The following is a 22,172-nucleotide window of genomic DNA, read 5'->3' as shown; positions in this document are numbered from 1 at the left end:
CCTGGCACCTTGGCATCCAAGCCAGACCGAGACCCCTGCCGTTGACAAGTGTTTTCAGCGAGCTGAGGAGACCTGGAACGCTGCGCACACTCATCTCCAGCGGGCCTTGCGTCAGCACGGGGAACAGGCCACCCGGCACCTGTTTTCTCTCCAGGTGTCTGAGTCTGGTTCTCCACCCGGAACCTGCCCCTCCGCCTGCCCTGCCGGAAGCTGAGCCCACGATTTGTGGGGACGTTTTAAGTCCTGAGGAGGGTTAATGAGGTAACTTACCGTTTGCGTCTCCCTGCTGATTACCGCATGAACCCAACTTTTCATGTGTCTCTCCTCAGGCCAGTGGTGCCTGGTCCCCTCACTGAGGCCGGACCCAGTGACGCCCCACCTCCTCCTCTGGACATCAAGGGAAGTCCGGCGTACTCGGTCCATGAAGTCCTGGAATCGAGAGGGTCGGGCGGGGCGTCTCCAGTACCTCATCGACTGGGAGGGATTCGGCCCAGAGGAGTGGTGCCGGGTTTCTGCGGTGGACATCCTGGGCACTTCGCTGACCAGGGATTTTCACCATCGACGCCCTGACCTACCCGTACCGCATCTCTGTGGTCGTCCCCCTGCTGGTGCAGCACGTCAGTGTGGGGTACTGTCACAGATCCCCCCGGTACTGCTATTCATTCCGTTCACCAGCTCCGGAGGTCTATGTCACGGGCCTTGTAGGCATCACTGAATTGTATTCATTACCACCAAACTTGTCTTGTCTTGTCTCATTACGCACACCTGGTTCCCATTCCCCCTGATTAGTATGTGTATATATGTGCCCTCTGTTCTCCATTTGGGTTGCGTCCCTGTGTTATACAGACACGTGTTTGTTTTGGGCTTCGTCCCCGTCGTTTTCATGACGTATTTTATTTTGGGTGGCGAAATTAAACCCCCTATTACGTATTCCTGCGCCTGTCTTCTACCATTATACAATGTGACAGTGTGAGCAAGTTTGCATTTAATGCTTGTTTAGTCAAAGGAGAGAACACACTGTTAACTTATACAATCAAAAAATTAAATCCCACCATTCCAGAACATGCTCGTCACATTACTGCCATGGCTCTTGTGATTGTAATTGTTTTCCAGGAGGTGTGAGAATGGCTTTCGTAAAAGGTAGCATTTCTGTAGTATTTTATCCAACACGAGGTAATTGGCTGTCCAAGGTGCTTCCCTTCTTTTTTTCCCTCATCTTTTCTCTTCACCTTTTTTATGGCGAGCGATTCTTCCCTCTTTCTCTCCTCAGTTGGCCGATGAAGTGCGAGGCGTGTAGACAGACGGATGACATCACAGAGAGATGACAACCCTTGTCTCCAAGGTTCTTCTCTCTGCCCTGAGGGCAGATGGTGGTGACAGATTGGACAGTGCAGGACCAGGAGAGAGTTTGCTAGCTGCTCTCTCCAGCAGAGCCTCATACTTCAACACTGTGAAGAGACTGAGCTGAGCCCAGAGAGAAATTGTTCTCACTCGAAATACATTGAAACGCGTGCAGCTCCTTTTTCTATGGTCATGCACAATAACAGAATGGCTTTAAAAAAGGAGAGAGAAAAAAATTGATTATTAAGTAATAATATATGCCATTTAGCAGATGCTTTTACTCAACGCGACGTACAGTCAGTCATGTGTACATATGTACTTTTTACGTAAGGGTGGTCCCTGGAATCGAACCCACAACCCTGGCGTAACAAGTGCCATGCGCTATCAACTGAGTTACAAAGGGCCACTAATAAATAGCGCTTCATAGGTAGACCCCTCACAGGTAGATTATTCCTAGCCTGTTCCAGATCTGTTGTCTCCTTCTACAGCCTGGTCCCAGATCTGTTGTCTCCTTCTATAGCCTGGTCCCAGATCTCCTGGCATGACAACGAGCGACAAGGAGTTGGCATGGAGTTGGAGTTGGCATGGTAGCACAAACAGACTGGCACTCAGGCTAGCTAGATCCTTCCAGTTTTAGAATAAGAACCGTGTGTGTGTGTGCGTGCAGGTGTACGGGCAGTGTGTCACGCTCTGACCTATATATTTTGGTTAGGTCAGGGTGTGATGTGCGTGGGTATGCTAGTTTTTGTATTGTCTAGGGGTTTTGTAAGTCTATTTAATTTGTATGTTTATGGTGGCCTGATATGGTTCCTAATCAGAGGCAGCTGTTTATCGTTGTGGGCTCTTGTCTATGTGTAGTTACCTGTCAGCATTAATTTGTATAGCTTCACGTGTCGTTTTGTTATTTTGGTTAGTTTGTTCAGTGTTCATTCTTATAATATTAAAGAATGTACACATACCACGCTGCGCCTTGGTCTGATTCATACGACGAACGTGACACAGTGGTTTGTCAATGACAACACAGCATCAACATTGGTGGCTTTGTATGGCGGCTTCTATTCTATTGAATTCCATCGTCTGCCTTCCAACTTCCTCCGGTCCAATCTCTGCTCATTACTCACAGCTATCTGAAAGGTCATACCAGGTGTTTTTATGGATATTCAATAGCAGAAATTTCTCATCCACAAAGAGAAAAATATGTCTCCTAAAGGCAAAATGTCACACCTGTCAGCAGAGATAAAAATGTATAAGTCACAATTTTTCTTCAAAACAGCAGGATATAGAAAATAAAATGCATCTACACATAAAAAACAACAATTGTGAGTATCATTGTGGCATAATTAAAATCGTTGTCCTTTGTGGGGATTGGAGCAAAATGTGCACTCATCCCAGCACTCGGCAAGCTATGCACTTCACAGCACTGTACGTGTTTTGATTGACAGCCGCTCTGAACTTGAGCACCACACGTGACAAGAAGTCTCCCCCCTCCCTCCGGCTAATTGGGCAACTTCTGTCACGTGCAGTGCTCAAATTCAGAACAGCTATCAATCAAAACCCATAAAGTGCTGTGAAGTGCAGAGCCTGAGCTCCGATGTAATTTATATCATGGTACTGTACAGCCACTGCGATCCAGTTTAGGTGCTTATCAGTGCCCAAATCTGCCATTTTCAACCCGTATACATACGGGTACGTGTAAAGGTTTACCATCTTGGATAGTAGTATGTTACAATATAGTATTAGTGTAGTAGTACAGTACTGACATATTTTCTGTGCCAGGAAAACATTCCCCACACCATTACACCACTGCCATCAGCTTGTACCGTTGACACCAGGGAGGATGGGTCCATGGACTCATGCTGCTTACGCCAAATCCTCTCCGCCATCAGGAATGACGCAGCAGGAACTGGGATTATTCGGACCAGGCAACGTTTTACACCCCTCAATTGTCCGGTGCTGGTGATCGCATCCCCATTGGAGCTGCTTCTTTTGGTTATCAGCTGACAGGAGTGGAACCCAGTGTGGTAAACTGCTGAAATACATGACAAAGACTGACGAGTTGTGTGTTCCAAGGTGCCGGTCCGCTCACCACTGATCTACTGCTTCATTATTTGTCTGTTTGTGCCCCTCCTGTTAGCTTGCACAATTCTTGCCATTCACCTTCGACCTCTCATCAACAAGCTGTTTTCGCCCACAGGACTGCTGCTGACTAGATGATTTTGGTTTGTTGCACCTTTCTCGGTAAAGGCCGTTTCTAAAGAGCTCAGTGACTACCTTTCCAACAGGTCAGTTCGTCAAATTTCTGCCCTGTTAGAGCTGCCCTGGTCAACTGTAAGTGCTGTTATTATGAAGTGGAAACGTCCAGGAACAGCAACGGCTAAGCGAAGTGGTAGGCCACACAAGCTCATAGAACGGGACCGCCAAGTGCTGAGTGCCGAGTGCTGAAGCAAAAATCGTCTGTCCTTAGTTGCAACACTCACTACCGAATTCCAAACTGACTCTGGAAGCAACGTTAGCACAAGAACTGTTCATCGGGAGCTTCATAAAATGGGTTTCCATGGCCAAGCAGCTGCACACAAGCCTAAGATCACCGTGTGCAATGCCACATGTCGGCTGAACTGATGAATCACACTTCACCATCTGGCAGTCCGACGGATGAATCTGGGTTTGGCGGATGCCAGGAGAACGCTACCTGCACCAATGCACAGTGCCAACTCTAAAGTTGGGTGGAAGAGAAATAATGGTCTGAGGCTGTTTTTCATGGTTCGGGCTAGACCCCTTAGTTTCAGGGAACTCTTAACGCTACAGTGTTCAATGACATTCTAGATAATTAATTCTGTGCTTCCAACTTTGTGGTAACAGTTTGGAGAAGGCCTTTCCTGTTTATTTTTTTTATTTTTTATTTTTGTTTCACCTTTATTTAACCAGGTAGGCCAGTTGAGAACAAGTTCTCATTTACAACTGCGTCCTGGCCAAGATAAATCAAATCATTGCAACAAAAACAACAGTACAGAGTTACACATAAACAAACGTACAGTCAATAACACAATATAAAAATCTATGTACAGTGTGTGCAAATGTAGAAGAGGTAAGAGGTAAGGCAATAAATAGGCCATAAAGGCGAAATAATTACAATTTAGCATTAACACTGGAGTGATTGATGTGCAAATAGAGATACTGGGGTGCAAAAGAGCAAGAGGGTAAAAAACAATATGGGGATGAGGTAGTTTGGTGTGCTATTTACAGATTGGTGTTGTACAGGTACAGTGATCAGTAAGCTGCTCTGACAGATGATGCTTAAAGTTAGAGAGGGAGATATAAGACTCCAACTTCAGTGATTTTTGCAATTCGTTCCAGTCATTGGCAGCAGAGAACTGGAAGGAAAGGCGGCCAAAGGAAGTGTTGGCTTTGGGGATGACCAGTGAAATATACCTGTTACCTGTTTAAGCATGACAATGCCATCATTCACAAAGCGAGGTCCATACAGAAATGGTTTGTCCAGATCAGTGTGGAAGAACTTGACTGGCCTGCACAGAGCCTTGACCTCAACCCCATCTAACACCTTTGGGATGAATTGGAACGCCGACTGCGAGCCAGTGCCCGACCTCACCAATGCTGTTGTAGCTGAATGGAACCAAGTTCCCTGTGCAATGTTCCAGCAATGTTCCCAGAAGAGTGGAGGCTGTTATAGCGTCAAAGGGTTGACGAACTCCATAATAATGCCCATGATATTGTAATGAGATGTTCGACGAGCAGGTGTCCACATACTTTTGGTCATGTAGTGTACATTCACTAGGCACTACATAATTTTGTCTCTGAAGTTATCAGATTTGAGAAGTTAGATTAAGTGATAGTTAATTATATTGTTAACAAATGACAAGAAAATCAAAGTGAAGTGAATATTGCATTTTGAAAAGCAGATAGAAAGGGATTTGGAGCAGTGAACAAATGACTTTGTGTATTTCTTTGTTGTACTCAGTCAATTGAAAACATCCGTATAGTTTTGAAACATGAGCATTTTGATGACCTGATTACATTTTTGTGCTTAGAGGTGTGAAAATGTTCCACATACTTGTAAAAAAATTCACATATTTTGCTAGTAAATGAAACATTGTTGGAATAGGACAACAAAAAAATAGAATCAACACACCCACCCCAAAATTCCACCCCAGACACCTACCCTATTGTCTTTCTGCTGTTACAACCATCAAGTCTGAACATTTGTCTGATCAAAGTGCATGACACAAAGAGCAGGACATCCTATCAATGGATACAGCCTCTCTGTCACGGCTGGCTGAAGGACTGGACCAAGGTGCAGCATGGTAAGCGTACATTTTCTCTTTATTCAAAAAATGACGGCGAGAAAATGAAGAACGAAAACCAAACCGTGAAGCTTTGGGCTATATGCCCTGAACAAAGAAAGTTAACTTCCCACAAAACAGGTGGGGGAACAGGGTACCTAAGTATGATTCTCAATCAGAGACAACGAACGACACCTGCCTCTGATTGAGAACCATACCAGGCCAAACACAAAACCACAACATAGAAAAAAAGAACATAGACTACCCACCCCAACTCACACCCTGACCATACTAAAACAAAGACATAACAAAGGAACTAAGGTCAGAACGTGACACTCTCAGCCTTGATTGCCTAAAGACAGACACACACACCAACCCTTCCAGATCAAATCAATCAGATCATGGATCCCACAGTTACAATATTTGTTATATTTGTATATCTTATAGCCTCATTTTATCACCTCATGCCACGCCCCACTCATAACTCACGAGGTGTGATGTAACCTCTAACAGATTAAACCCTACATCAACTACGGCTTGTGATATCATCCTATGAGCTGTTCTGTTTCCCCTACTAGTTTGATCTCTCCATCCTTTCCTCCCTCCATCCCTCTATCCTTCCATCTCTCCACCCCTTTATCCTTCCATCTCTCTATCCCTCTATCCTTTCATCTCTCCATCCCTCCTCTGACGCCTTTGTGCCTGGGGTCAGCCTGAAGTTCCTCTAGGCTGCCAGTGTTAAAGAATGACGCAACATATCCCCTCCTCGAATGTGAAGCCTTGTTTTGCAATGCTATGACTTCCTCTGTCTTGCACATCTCCCTGCAGAGTTTGATGATTGTCTGATGGAATGTTTGGTTGTTTCCTTTTTCTATTGTAGCCCTGTTATGATTACATATACAACCCATCCACTGACATCATCTGACTCATTTGACTATGTCATGCAGAGTTGAGAGGAGGGATGGATGATTGCAATAGGACGTCACATAGTCGCCTCTCATGCATGCTTTTGTCTCGATCCATTGCTTTGGCAGCAGCACTGTTACACAAAAGCCCATATTTGGGCTGTCAGCTTGTATCACACAGCACCTCTCATCACCTAGGAGGTCTCTGTGTGTGTGGCTGGGGTTAGTATGCGTGTTCCTGTGCATGCTGGTGGATGTGCGTGTGTGCTCTCCTCACGTGGTAGTAGCAGCCTTCATGATGACTCACATCATAGGAGCAGGAGAGAGGGAGATGAGAGAGGGATAGCAGAGAGAAGGAGAAAGAAACAGAACGAGAGAGAGAGAGGACTGGCTAGCTACTAGAGAGTGTATGATGAATTAAAGAATTCACTAAATGGGACTAACACCAAATTGAGACTGCATGCAGAATTCTGAAAAAATATCCTACGTGTAAAAAAAACAAATAATGCATGCAGAGCAGAATTAGGCCGATACCCACTAATTATCAAAATCCAGAAAAGAGCTGTTCAATTCTACTGACACCTAAAAGGAAGCGATTCCAAAACCTTCCATAACAAAGCCATCACCTACAGAGAAATGAACCTGGAGAAGAGTTCCCTAAGCAAGCTGATCCTGGGGCTCGGTTCACAAACACAAACAGACCCCACAGAGCACCATGACAGCAACACAATTAGATCCAACCAAAACATGAGAAACCAAAAAGTTAATTACTTGACACATTGGAAAGAATTTACAAAAAAGTAGAGCAAACTAGAATGTGTCGTGACTTTACTTTCATTAATCTGATGACTGTTATTTATTTAACCAATTAACTATGTTTAATTGTTACCCGATTATAATTAATCATGTAACAATTAGCTCATTAGGATTTGGGGCACCACAGAAGAAGTTGTTAAGAGAGTCACCATCTCCCAAATTAAACTCTATAAGGTCTTTACGTATTTCATCGATAAACAGTCATCTTATTAATCATTACCTCTTATCAAATACTCATTCTGAACGATCGTAACCTTCTTGGATCTGCAAAAACCCCAGCCTGTGCATTATTCAGTAGTACACAAATTGGTTTAATCATTTATTTACTAGCTAACTAAATAATAACACAGAAATCACACACACACATACATACTTACATGAGACAAAGGTCCCTAGTGGACTGACAAGATATGACAGCTTGTTACAACAGATGGAGAGGGGGGAAGAGAGAGAAAGAAATAGGACACTTATCGTGGATACATTCTAGAACTGTCCTCACATTAATCATATACCTTGCACATGGTCCACCGCCAGTTTGGAATAAGAAATAATGAATGTATTTACGTGTTGAATGCCGTTTGCTGTTTCTCTGTCGGAACTAGGCCTTCTTGGAATGTTTGTGGGGCCTTTCCGAGGCCCACTTGTACATGCTCTGATTGTCCACCAGAGGTCACAATGTCCTTCTTCTTAGTTGTCCAGTCTCCATGGGTTGTTCATTCCTCAAAACAGCTACTTAGTAGTACCAGTGATTGTCTGAGGTGAGCATCTCGCCATTTCCTCCTCGTGTTGGTATTCAGGACTCAGACCACAATGGACATGAGCTGCAGCTCTATGTCTCTCTGGTCCAAAGGAAGGTGAGTTCATTTCTTTGTTGAGTTTCATCAACCATTCCATCAACCATTCCAAACGTGCAGCTCACTGCCTCACGTTTCCTGGTCTGAAGGTTGATTACTCTTCTAAGCCTTTATGCACTCTTGTTCAAAAGGGACGTTCCGTCATGCTGACCAGTTCTCTGACCTCACTCGTGGTGTGGCTACTTAATATGCAAAGGTTATCAAAAACTATTATCTCATTAGAAAACTAAAATCACATTCCTATCTTAACACAAATAGCTTCATCACTTTTGATATTGTATTCACATCATATTTGATGAAAACTGGACTATACAGTTTTTAATAACATCACAAGAGAGAGAGGGAGAGAGAGAGAGATAGAGAGAGAATAAAATTCCCTGTAAAATCTAATTTGTTACCCGCCAGTGGAGAGATGACTGGAGATGGGCCCTCTTTGATGGGATTTGCTCCCCAGCTCCTCTATGGTTATCTCTTATGCTACTTGTTATGATCCCCCCCCCCCCCCCCCATGTGTCTCAGTTAAATTTCACTGGGACCACAGCAGCTGTTGCTGAAGTCCTTGAGGCGAGGCGAGGGAGCTTTGTGGAGCCCATTGCTGCCACTCTCTGAGCAGCCGACAAAAGATTTGGGCTGTAATCTGTAGAGATTAGTTGAGGGAAAGTGAGGAAAATGCTAATCTCAAATTTTCATAAACAAGGATTTCTCGATCCCACCAGTAGTTAGGCTTTGAATGATACGGAGCAGTTTCTGGGGTTTCCCCCCGATTCTGGTCCACCATAAAGTATGTATCACTCTATATTTGCAGGTGTTAAGTTACAGTACTTCAGTCCTGTTGGATATGACCTACACGTGAAATATAAGAGAAAACCTTAAGTCTCACAATATCCATACGGTATAAAAATAACGGGAAAAAACATGCAAACTGCACGGTGTAATGAGTTTCACAGCAAGGCATGAAGTGCTACCTGCAGGGGTTACAGGAAGAAAAGGGATTAGACATTAGCAGTCATATGTATGACATAATAATCTCCTCCTCAAGCCAAGAAGTGGTGCTAGCATCTTGATTAATACAGATCATTTCCAGGTTCTCTCTGACGAGGAATGCGCCCTCCACAAGGAACTGCTAACTACACCCTTCATGATGAATCAACAACAGGTAATTGCGAGAGACATGTTTGTAGTTTGTTGTTGTTTTGTAGAGACTGTAACAACCGGAATTGGTGAGAAGACCTGGTATTGTCTCCTTTTTCACCATGGAAACATAGACTAAGCCGAGTTTTTGCCACTCCGGAGAGAGGAAGTAGCATATGAGTACGGTAGAGAGCCAAACATAACTCACCACAAGGCACATGTCAATCCAAATAGATAAGAGGAGAAGGAGAGATTTTTTTAAATAACCCACCTGTCACCACACAACTCTCTTTCCAAGACATTTCAAACTTCTCACTTGGGTGATAGCTGAAGAAGTTATAACACCAAGAAGAGCATTCAACATGATGCAAATAAGATGTAATTATAGCAATGAAACCGCTCTATTCTGGGCTGAATTGTGACTTCCAGACAAAGGAAGATGACTTGTATATAGGGGGCCTTGGTGCTAGCTACAAGAGCCCACAGGATAGGCTAGGACTGTGAGTAAGAAGCCCTGAGAACACAATAAAGTAAGCATTGATTTACCCAGGCCTCCTCCACAACTCTCCCTCAGCTGAACACTCACTGAACTGCCTACAGCGGAGATGGGCAGGCAGGCAATTTACTCCACAGTGTGGGATCAGGGTTGCTCTGTTCTGTACTGCTGTTATTCAAGCCAAAACACTGCAAAAGTTCAAAGCATGGTGTTTTTTGTGTGCATTTATGTATATTACAGTCCTTGTCAGCATGTAGAGAATGCATTATTTTTGTATTCTAGTCATGGGTTAACAATAGAAGTACCATGTTGTAACGATCACAGTGACAAGATTACATTTACTTTTACATTTAGTCAAAATATTGTAAAATGGCGCCGGAAGAAGTAGCAGCAGTTTTACGGGCGCCTAACCAATTGTGCTATTATGTGGGTTTTCTTTGCGTTATTTGTAACTTATTTTTTACATAATGTTTCTGCAACCGTATCTTATGGCAAAAAAGAGCTTCTGGATATCAGGACAGCGATCACTCACCTCGGATTAGACAAAGATTTTTTGTTCAACAAGCAGGACGCAGAGTACGTACTTCAAACACCCGACAAGGCCAACATCCCCGTCATTGGCAAGAGAAAGAGACGCAGGTACAGAGGTCATTTAGCGGGGTGCCTCGTAAGGATACGCAGAAGGCGACTGGGAAAGCTGCCGTTACCGTCAATATTACTTGCCAACGTGCAATCATTGGGCAATAAATTAGACGAGTTACGATCACGAATATCCTACCAACGTGACATCAGAAACTGTAACATCGTATGTTTCACGGAATCGTGGCTGAATGATGACAAGGATATTCAGCTAGCTGGATATACGCTGCACCGGCTAGATAGAACAGCACACAAGGGGTGGCGGTCTTTGCATATTTGTAAAGATCTGCTGGTGCATGAAATCTAAGTCTAAGTCTCTGGATTTTGTTCACCTGAAGTAGAGTATGTTATGAAAAGGTGTAGACCACACCATGTGCCAAGAGAGTTTTCATCCATACCTTTCGTGGCTGTTTATTTATCACCAGTCAGCCACTGCACCAGTCAGCCACTGCCCAGCTGTATAAGGAAATAAGCAAACAAGAAACCGCACACCCAGAGGCGGCGCTCCTAGTGGCTGGGGACTTTAATGCAAGGAAACTTTAATACATTTTACCTCATTTCTATCAACATGTTAAATGCGCTCACCTATACTCCACTCAGAGACGCATACAAAGCTCTCGCTCGCCCTCAATTTGGTAAATCTGACAACAATTCTATCCTCCCGATTCCTGCTTACAAGCAAATATTAAAACAGGAAGCACCAGAAATTCGGTCTACAAAAAAGTGGTCAGATGAAGCAGATGCTAAACTACAGGACTGTTTTGCTAGCACAGACTGGAACATGTTCCGGGATTCTTCCGGTGGCTTTGAGGAGTATACCAGATCAGTCACGGGCTTCATCAATAAGTGCATCGAGGACGTCGTCCTCACAGTGACTGAACGTACATACCCCGACCAGAAGCCATGGATTACAGGCAACATTCACACAGAGCTAAAGGGTAGAGCTGTCAATTTCAAGGTGCGGGACTCTAACCCGGAAGCTTATAAGAAATCCTGCCATGCCATCAGACAAACCATCAAACAGGCAAAGCGCCAATACAGGGCTAAGATTGAATCGTACTACACCGGCTCCGACGCTCGTCTTATGTGGCAGGGCTTGCAACTATTACAGACTACAAAGGGAAGCACAGCCGCGAGCTGCACAGTGACACAAGCCTACCTGACGAGCTAAATCACTTCTATGCTCGCTTCGAGTCAAGCAACACTGAGGCATGCATGAGAGCATCAGCTGTTCCGGACGACTGTGTGATCACGTTCTCCGCAGCCGGCGTGAGTAAGACCCTTAAACAGGTCAGCATTTACAAGGCCGCGGGGCCAGACAGATTACCAGGACGTGTTCTCCGGGCATGTGCTCACCAACTGGCAGGTGTCTTCACTGATATTTTCAACATGTCCCTGATTGAGTCTGTAATACCAACATGTTTTAAGCACACCACCATAGTGCTTTGAAAGGCTGGTAATCGCTCACATTCACACCATTATCCTAGAAACACTCGACCCACTCCAATTTACATACCACCCAAACAGATTCAGAGATGGTGCAATCTCTTTTGCACTCCACACCGCCCTTTCCCACCTGGACAAAAGGAGCACCTATGTGAGAATGCTATTTATTGACTACAGCTCAGCGTTCAACACCATAGTACCCTCAAAGCTCATCACTAAGCTAAGGATCCTGGGACTAAACACCTCCCTTTGCAACTGGATCCTGGACTTCCTGACGGGCCGCCCCCACGTGGTGAGGGTAGATAGCAACACATCCACCACGCTGAGCCTCAACACTGGAGCCCCTCAGGGGTGTGTGCTCAGTCCCCTTCTGTACTCCCTGTTCACCCACGACTGCATGGCCAGGCACAACTCCAACACCATCATAAAGTTTGCAGATGATACAACAGTGGTAGGCCTGATCACCGACAACAACAAGACAGCCTATAGGGAGGAGGTCAGAGACCTGGCCTGGTGGTACCAGAATAACAACCTATCCCTCAACATGATCAAGACAAAGGAGATGATTATGGATTACAGGAAAGCGAGGACCGAGCATGCACCCATTCTCATCGACAGGGCTGTAGTGGAGCAGGTTGAGAGTTTCAAGTTCCTTGGTGTCCACATCACCAAAAAACTAGAATGGTCCAAACTCACCAAGACCGTCGTGGAGAGGGCACGACAAAGTCTATTCCCCCTCAGGAAACTATATTATTTGGCCTGGGATCCTCAAAAGGTTCTACAACTACAACATCTCTGGCACCTACAGAGAGTAGTGCGCACGGCCCAGTACATCACTGAGGCTAAGCTGCCTGCAATCCAGGACCTCTACACCAGGCGGTGTCAGAGGAAGGCCTTAAAAATTGTCAAAGACCCCAGCCACCTCAATCATAGACTGTTCTCTCTACTACCGCATGGCAAGCGGTACCAGAGTGCCAAGTCTAGAACCAAAAGGCTTCTCAACAGTATTTACCCCCAAGCCATAAGACTCTTGAACAAGTAATCAAATAGCAACCCAGACTATTTCCATTGCCTCCCCAACCCCTCTTTTACTCTGCTACTCTCTGTTTATCATATATGCATAGTCACTTTAACTATACATTCATGTACATACTACCTCAATTATCCCGAATAACTGGTGCCCCCGCATATTGGCTACCTGGACTGTCTGCATTGTGTCACGCCACCCTCCACCCACCACCCGCCACCCGCCAACCCCTCTTTTACACTACTGCTACTCTCTGTTTATCATATATGCATAGTCACTTTAACCATACTTACAGCACATGTACATACTACCTCAATTAGCCCGACTAACCGTTGCCTGTATATTGCCTCGCTACTTTATATAGCCTCGCTAGTGTTATTTTTCACTGTATTTTTACTGTTGTATTTGTTTATCTACTTATCTATTGTTCACCTAATACCTATACCTATTTTTTACTTGAAAATCTCACTGTTGGTTAGGGCCTGTATGTAATCATTTCACATTCAGCGCACGTGACAAATACACTTTGATTTGTAATATGCTATTGAAAGGGGAATCTGAGTGAAATCTGTGGAAAGTGCAATGGATGCCTAATTATACATTAAGCTTCAATTACTCATAGGGATCTGCAGGACGATGGAGGGGTTTCTGAGTTCAGAGTCAGTGGATTCAGAGTCAGTGAGTCCAGTCAGTCCAACCCCACTCATCCGCTTCTCCTCCCTCCCCTCAGATATCCGCGGCCTACAGGGTTTCCTGGACCAGACGTCTCGGCAGGGGCTGGACGTATCTCTACAGAGAGTGGACAGGAACATCAGTAAGGTCTTCTCGAACCTCTTCAACACCATGAGGACAGAGGAGCTCAACCGCTACAGGGACACACTGAGACGGGCCATCCTACTGCTCAGCCCCCGAGGAGCTCAGGTCTTCATCCAACAGGTACGTGGTAGCATTTAGGCCTAGATATAGCCACACACATATGCTCGTGGGTCCACACACACACACACACACACACACACACACACACACACACACACACACACACACACACACACACACACACACACACACACACACACACACACACACACACGCAGGTTTGTCTGAGCACACATACACACATGTAGTTTACCTGCTCTGTGCATACAAACAGAAACCAGAAACACACACACACACATAGCCATACACCAACTTGCCCACACACACAGTACTTGTAAGACAAGTAGTATTGACCTCCATGACACACTGTCAGTCAATTAATCAATCACATGTATTTTTTAAAACCCTTTTTACAACAGAGGTTTTCACAGAGTGCTGTACAGACACCCAGCCTAAAACCCGAAAGAGCAAGCATATTGCAGATGCAGAAGCACAGTAGCTAGGAAAAACTCCCTAAACAAGCAGGAGCGTAGGAAGAAACGTAGAGAGGAACCAGACTCTTTTAGGTGGCCAGTCCTCTTCTGGCTGTGCTGGGTAGAGATTATAGGAGGACATGGCCTCTTGTTCTTCAAGACGATTGTGATCATATTGGTATTCCCCCACTGGACCAGGCCACCATATGGCATGGGGGCATTGCCTATCATTAGATAGTACGCATGACTCCTTATTGCTCAGTCTGTCACGTGTCCCGGAGATGTGTCCTGGGACTCATGCTCAGCACCGCAGAGCAGAGCAGATGGCCTGTCCACGGCTAACAGACAGAGTGGAGACGGAACACGGTTCTCATGCATATGGATGTGTCAGTTCTCCAAGCCTCAGCCAAGGCAGGCTGTATTTTTAGAAGTCTTAATTTTAGCAGCCAATCAGAGGGGAAGGAGTAACCGTGGCACCTCTCTCTGACTCGGCAGCTGCATCGAACTGGGCGCTGGATGGCAGCTAGTTGCTTTAATGCCTCATCGTACTCCGACTCCCAACGCTACTCTGCCTCTACCGAGAAATGTTTGTGAATATGTTAATTAGCTGTACTGCTCGTTGTTCCACGATCATACAGCAAAATAACACAGTCTTTATGCCGTTTGAGAAATGAAATGACGCAGACACCTGTCTTGTTGTGACATGTGAGCACTAGGGCTGTTGCAGTGAACATATTACAGCCACACCGGTGGTCACGAGTCATGAGAGCAGTCAAATTCCACATGACCGTTTAGTCACAGTAATTAGGTTCTCCAAGCTCTGATTCTGCTGCTGATCATTAGTAACCTATCAAACTTGCTAACTGACAGAGACTCAGCACTCTATTGTCCCTCTAATCACTCTGACATCAATGCAAATGTATTAGAAAATCCAATCAAACACTTCATGAGAGCCCATGAGCTCATGTTGCGCAACATTTCTACAGGCTATGCAATTGCGGGAGAAAACAGAGTGATGGCTTCTAATAAAAAGAGGAGGATCCTATCAGCTTTCTATAGAACTACTATATTTATTTCTCAACTTTCCTAATATTAAGCACATTGCTTATATTTACAACAAGAATAGAGCCTACCTGGCCGTCATGAAAATAAACCACGGGAAAAAGCATTCTTCGTTCGCTATTTAAGTGCATAAATTACATGTATTTTTTCCTGCATGCCCCTGTTTCGATACAGGTGCATGATAATGGTCCATTCTATATCAAAACTAATGTTACAAATATATTATGTAGTATCTGTAAAGACAGGGTTAAAATAAACACAATCAAAAGTATGTTTGAATGATACCGAGGGGCAGTGTTTTTACAATTAATGCCGGTTTGCCTGAGACTGATGTTGTGCAGGTGTTTGTATACATGCATATACACACACTCTCATTCAAATAACTGCATACAAGAACACACACATACTGTACATGTAATAGTGCCAGACATTCACCCAAACAGTTGGCATTGCTGTTATGATTTTAGTTGCCCTTGATGTCCTTTTTTTGCCTTGTTATTTGCTGTTTTCTTCTGTTTTTTATTTAGTTCATTCTCCTGGTTGTTGGTGCATTGGGGGGTTCTTGGGGATGGGGAATGGAATTAATTGTATTTTTCTTCTCGAATGGTTGAGGGACAGCTATTGGGGTACTGTGGGGGATCTTGGAGGGTTCTGGTTCATGTGTTTTAGTCTGGTGGGAGATCTGTTAACGAGCCCTTGAGCAGGGCATTGACCCTGGATGCTTCTGTGTGTCGCTATGAATGGGAGTCTGTTGGATGACTGGTATGATGTAGTTGTTGAGCGGCTTCACTGCAAGTATATTGTATGTTTCGGATATTCAATAAAAACATTTAATTAAAAAAATACAAGAATAAATCAAGAATAATCTGATGGGTGAAAATATCATCCTATCACTTGCAAATTACAGTTGAAGTCGGAAGTTTACATACACCTTAGCCAAATACATTTCAACTCAGTTTTTCACAATTCCTGACATTTAATCCTCGTAAAAATTCTTCCCACAATAAGTTGGGTGTATTATGGCCCATTTCTCCTGACAGAGCTTGTGCAGCGGAGTCAGGGACTATGGTGGTCCTCTTAAAACATGCTGGTATTACAGACTCGGATAGGGAGTGGTCGAAAATGTCAGTGAAGACACTTGCCAGTTGGTCAGCGCATGCACGCAGTACACATCCTGGTGATCCGTCTGGCCCAGCGGACTTGTGAATGTTGACCTGTTTAAAGGTCTTACTCACATCGGCTGTGGAGAGCGTGATCACACAGTCTTCCGGAACAGCTGGTGCTCTCATGTATGTTTCCGTATTATCTGGTAGGCTTGTGTCACTAGGCAGCTCTCGACTGTGCTTCCGTTTGTATTCTGTAATGGCTTGCAAGCCCTGCCACATCCGACAAGCATTAGAGCCGGTGTAGTACGATTCGATCTTAGTCCTGTATTGATGCTTGCCTGTTTGATGGTTCGTCGGAGGGCATAGCGGGATTTCTTATAAGCTTCCGGGTTAGAGTCCCGCTCCTTGAAAGCGGCAGCTCTAGCCTTTAGCTCCGAGTGTATGCCTCCTGTAATCCATGGCTTCTGGTTGGGGTATGTACGTTCAGTCACTGTGGGGACGACGTCCTCGATGCACTTATTGATGAAGCTGATGTGTGACTGATGTGGTGTACTCCTCAATGCCATCGGAACACATCGGAACATATTCCAATCTGTGCTAGCAAAACATTCCTGTAGCTTAGCATCTGCTTCCTCTGACCACTTTTTTATTGATCGAGTCACTGGTGCTTCCTGCTTTAAGTTTAGCTTGTAAGCAGGAATCAAGAGGATAGAATTATGGTCAGATTTGCCAAATGGAGGGCGAGGGAGAGCTTTGTATGTGTCTCTGTGTCTGAGTATAGGTGGGCTAGAGTTTTTATTCCTCTGGTTGCACATTTAACATGCTGATAGAAATTTGGTAAAATGGATTTAAGTTTCCCTGCATTAAAGTCCCTACTAGGAGCACCGCCTCTGGGTGAGTGTTTTCCTGTTTGCTTATGGCGGAATACAGCTCATTCAATGCTGTCTTAGTGCCAGCCTCTGACTGTGGTGGTATGTAAACAGCTACAAAGTATACAGATGATAACTCTCTCGGTAGGTAGTGTGGTCTACAGCTTATCATGAAATACTCTACTCTACCTCAGGCGAGCAATGGCTCAAGACTTCCTTAGATATCGTGCTCCAGCTGTTGTTTACAAAAATAGATAGACCGCAGCCCCTTGTCTTACCAGACGCCGCTGTTCTATCCTGCCGGTACATCGCATAACCAGCCAGCTGAATGTTGATGTTGTTGAAGTTCAGCCACGTTACAGTTTTTAATGTTCCGTTGGTAGTTTAATCTTCTGCATATCTCATAGATTTTATTGTCCACAAATGTGGCTAGTAGAATGGAGGGAAGTGGGGGTTTATTCGATCGAATTCTCAGAAGGCAGCCCGACCTTCGCCTCCACTTCATGCAGATCACGGGGATCGGGGGCCTGTTCCCGAGGAATAAGTGTATCCTTCGCGTCTGACTCGTCAGAGTCGTGAAAGGAAAAAGAGGACTCTGCTAATTCCATGGTGAGTAATCGCAGTCCTGATGTCTAGAAGTTATTTTCGGTCATAAGAGATGGTAGCGGCAACATTATGTACAAAATAAGTTACAAACAACACACATAAACTAACAAAAAACACAATCGGCCGGGGGCACCTAAAACATCTGCCATTGTCACGTTCTGACCCTAGTTCTTGTGTTATTTGTTTGTTTTAGTTGGTCAGGACGTGAGTTGGGTGGGCATTCTATGTTTTGTGTTTCTAGATTGGTTTTCTGTGTTCGGCCTAGTATGGTTCTCAATCAGAGCCAGGTGTCGTTAGTTGTCTCTGATTGGGAATCATACTTAGGTAGCCTGGGTTTCACTGTTGTTTTGTGGGTGATTGTTTCCGTGTCTGTGTTTGTTACCCACACGGTACTGTTTCGGTTTTGTTCACGTTTATTGTTTTTGTATTAGTGTTCTTGTTGAGTTTTTTCATATTAAAAACATGGACACTTACCACGCCGCATCTTGGTCCGATCCTTGCTACACCTCCTCAGAAGAGGAGGAGGAAAACCTTTACAGCCATCCTCTCCGGCTTCATCTTATGGAGGACAACTCAGAGTATGCTCTACTTTTCTTCATATCATGCTTCTTTAGACCTGTCTAAAATAAATGATGGATTTACTGTGAAGGTGTAGGCCATATTGCATGGATTTATTAGACTTTTAAAAATGGCTTGTAGGCTCTGTGCGGAAGCCAGGAGATGCTAAATATTTTATGTTAATTAACGGTCAATTACCATGAGACTGACAGTTATTTGCTTGACAATCACCGGCTGACACAATTTCGTGACTGCCACAGCCCTAGTGAGAATTTTTCCTTGGTGAGCTATGAGACAAAACTCAAGGTCTTTCGTAAAGAGACCTTCCAGCGTTTCTTTCCGCAATCCCACGCCGCGGCCATTGGGCAGTCGGATGTTTAGCTTGAGGACAAGAAACACCCTGACGGCCTGGTCCTGATCCCGCAGTAGCTCCATCTGAGAATCAGTGGTCGAGCATCGAAGGAGAGTATAAACACATATTTATAACACAGTAACACATACACACACACTTAACTCTCCCTCTCCACACACACACACACACACACACACACACACACACACACACACACACACACACACACACACACACACACACACACACACACACACACACACACACTATCTCTATGATGAGATTTCTCGTATAGTTTCCTGTTTGTGATTCATATGTTGCACCGTGTTACACTTGTGCAAGGAAAATCTTTGACATTTTATCTCATTTTGATTAAGGACGGCACACGGAACGTTATGTTTGATTTAGAGGTTGTATCGTCACCCAGTAGGCAAGCACAAAGAATGGCTTGGCGTTCAGTGCTACTGAGAGGAAATCTATGCATAGACGTGGCAGGGTGGTGAACCACTGTGGACAGGAATAGCCAGGCTTTGATGATTGATACTGTTTTCCATGTCTGGGTTCTTTTGTTCCCTCCCGTGACCACGGCAAATGAGCATTCACCGACAGGCTAGGGTAAGATGACATGGCTTACACACCATGTTCATTAGTAAAAGCACAAGGTGAATAGCCCCTTTATGAAAATGTATTGAGATGTGACAAGAAAGTGTTTTCCAGCGTAAATGCTCATCGCATATCCACTTGTGATTCAATAAACTATGATTCCAGAATACAAACCGTGATAGCTGCTGTGAAATATAATGATGCTTCACTCTGATGATCCCCTATCCAAACACTCCACACTCATGCTTAGTAGCCATTTTGTAAGCAATCCATAGCCTAAGCTGCAGGACACAGGGAGTGAATGCACTTATGAGAGCAGTGTCTCACACAGCCTACCTCGCTGAGTCTCTTATTAAATCTAGAGTGGCTGGGAGGAGAGTTGTGTCGTAAATCTATCTGTCTGATCTCTCTTTTCTTTCTTCCCTTTTGAGAGAGCGAGAGAGCGAGAGGGGGGTGGCAAGAGAGAGATGAGGGAGAATGGGGGAGAGAGAAAAAGAGAGAGGGAGAATGAGAGAAAGGGGGGAGAAAGAGAGAGATTGCAAGAGAGAGAATTTGAGAGAAAGAGGTTGAGTATGAGACAGACAGAAAGAGGGGGAGAGAGAGAGAGACAGAGACAGAGACAGAGAGAGGGGGAGAGAGATACCAACATACAGCCTTTAGTGTGGTGCGCTGTAGTGCCGTCAATTCCCACTGTCATTCTCTAATGGTAGAAAACAGGTTGGCTCGGGCGGCTTGGATTACCGTGGTGTTGGTTGGATGAGAGAAATCATTTGTGCCGCTCCTTTATCTCCTGTGCCTTTGCTGTCCCTTTTGTGAGCGGTAAACGCGGTGACTAAACGCAGAGCGTCTGTTAGAGGCTCAGCGAGCACCCACACACTAGCCCCCGCAGGCTGCTCTGCTCCTTCACACACACACACACACACACACACACACACACACACACACACACACACACACACACACACACACACACACACACACTCGCTCAGGCTTCCAGTTCTAACACTCAGTGGAGAGTCTTCAACAGCAGTGTTGAAGAGAATCACCAGCTTCACTACTGTGTAAGGCCCATCAGATACAGTTTCTGCATTCACTACCCACTTTTCTCCTTGTTTTCTCTTTCTTTCCCACTCCAGAGGAGAGGAGGTACACTTTGACCTTATTTACTTGCTTTAACAATGATGAAAAGGACTAAGTGACTTTAATCGTTTGGCACTGCAATATGAATGGTTTCTGTTTGCCAGCTGCTGGATGTGGTAGCTAGTGGATGCTGTTTTGGCATCTTTGATGTGGGAGTGTGTTATCTGTTCAGACACAGTGGAATCCCAAATAGAACTACAGCTGAATAATAGATGGTCATAGAATAATGTTCTGGGGTGTTTCGAGCTCGGTGTGTTCTCCTGTACAGAGTCATATAGAACTTCTTGCATTACAAGCATTAATCTCACGTTGCATCACTTTTCCTCAAGTCAAGGCAACGGTACATGACAATCCGCATCTGTGTGTAGGTCTTCAACAGAGACATCCAAGATTGTTTGAGAGGCGTTACATCCTTTGAGCTGGCAAGAATATGGCTTACACAATTTACTGGTTGCAGAGAAACTCATTCACCAGTCTCTCTGTAGAACTGTTACACAGCTGCTGTTTAAGGGCTCAAGTTGATGATAGATGGATGGACTGATGGAAAGATTGATGCAAAGATTAATGGAAAGATTGATGAAAAGATTTATGGAAAATTTTGGAAAATGTATGGGAGATTGATGGAAAGACTGACGGAAAGATCAATGGAAAGATTGATGGACAGATCAATTGAAGGGTGGATAGAAGTACAGATGCTCAGCTCACCACAACGCTGCTGCTACCGGTCTTACCAAGGCCCCAGATTGTGATGTGACACCCCTTCTAATCTGTTCCCAACAGCACTGTTCCATGGTGGGGCTGTGCCAGACCCCAGCCAGTCAGTCAGGGTGTGAGTCCCTATCCCTGTGTAGTACACTACCTTTGAGCAGCCTTTGGCAGCCCTCTTCCTATGGGGAAGAGGGTGCCATTTGTTACATCAATCCTCATTCTGCCAGCCTTGCCCATGTTTTTTCTGCCCGCCGAGGAGAGAGGGAGGCTGGGCCGGGACTGTCGTGGCTAGGGGAAGACAGATTGAGTGGCATCGTCCATCAGGCAGCCCAGGAGATGATTGATGACACGTGTTGGACAATCTTCCACCTCCTGTGGAGAGGGTGTGTGTGTGGGTGAGGAAGGGGGGGGTGGGTTGGAAGGTTGTGTGTGAGGAAGGGGGGGGTGGAAGGTTGTGTGTGTGTGTGGGTGAGGAAGGGGGGGGGGTGGAAGGTTGTGTGTGTGTGTGTGTGTGTGGGTGAGGAATGGAAGGTTGTGTGTATGTGTTCACAGTGAATGACAGGACGGCAGGTTTCTCATTAGCCAACCCACCAGCAGGAGGAGAGAGAACAGGGGTTGGTATGAGAGAGGTGTAGCTGTGACTCAAACACACACACACACACCTAACACTCACACACACCTAACACTCACACACATACACACACATACACACACATACACACATATACACACACACACACACACACACACACAACACAAACACAGTTTTTTTGTTTGTAAGGTTCAATCTTTTTGTCAAGGGAGTTCATTAATTCTGGTTAGACTTCATGTTGGGCTCGCAGCTGGAGTTGGATGATAAAAAAGCA

General features: G+C 44.9%; 1 protein-coding gene across 2 annotated transcripts in view; it reads left to right on the top strand.

The window, feature by feature from the left end:
• grid1b (glutamate receptor, ionotropic, delta 1b) overlaps nt 1-22,172 on the top strand; it is a 390,652-nt gene that overhangs the window by 227,612 nt on the left and 140,868 nt on the right. For both annotated transcript variants that reach the window (XM_036946260.1, XM_036946259.1), the window contains exon 4: nt 13,684-13,889. In XM_036946260.1, the coding sequence (XP_036802155.1) occupies nt 13,684-13,889 (206 nt within the window). The remainder of the gene's footprint in view (nt 1-13,683; nt 13,890-22,172) is intronic.

Source organism: Oncorhynchus mykiss, chromosome 16, assembly GCF_013265735.2.
Source record: "Oncorhynchus mykiss isolate Arlee chromosome 16, USDA_OmykA_1.1, whole genome shotgun sequence".
Classification (NCBI taxonomy): Eukaryota; Metazoa; Chordata; class Actinopteri; order Salmoniformes; family Salmonidae; genus Oncorhynchus; species Oncorhynchus mykiss.
This window is presented reverse-complemented; position numbering and strand designations above follow the sequence as displayed.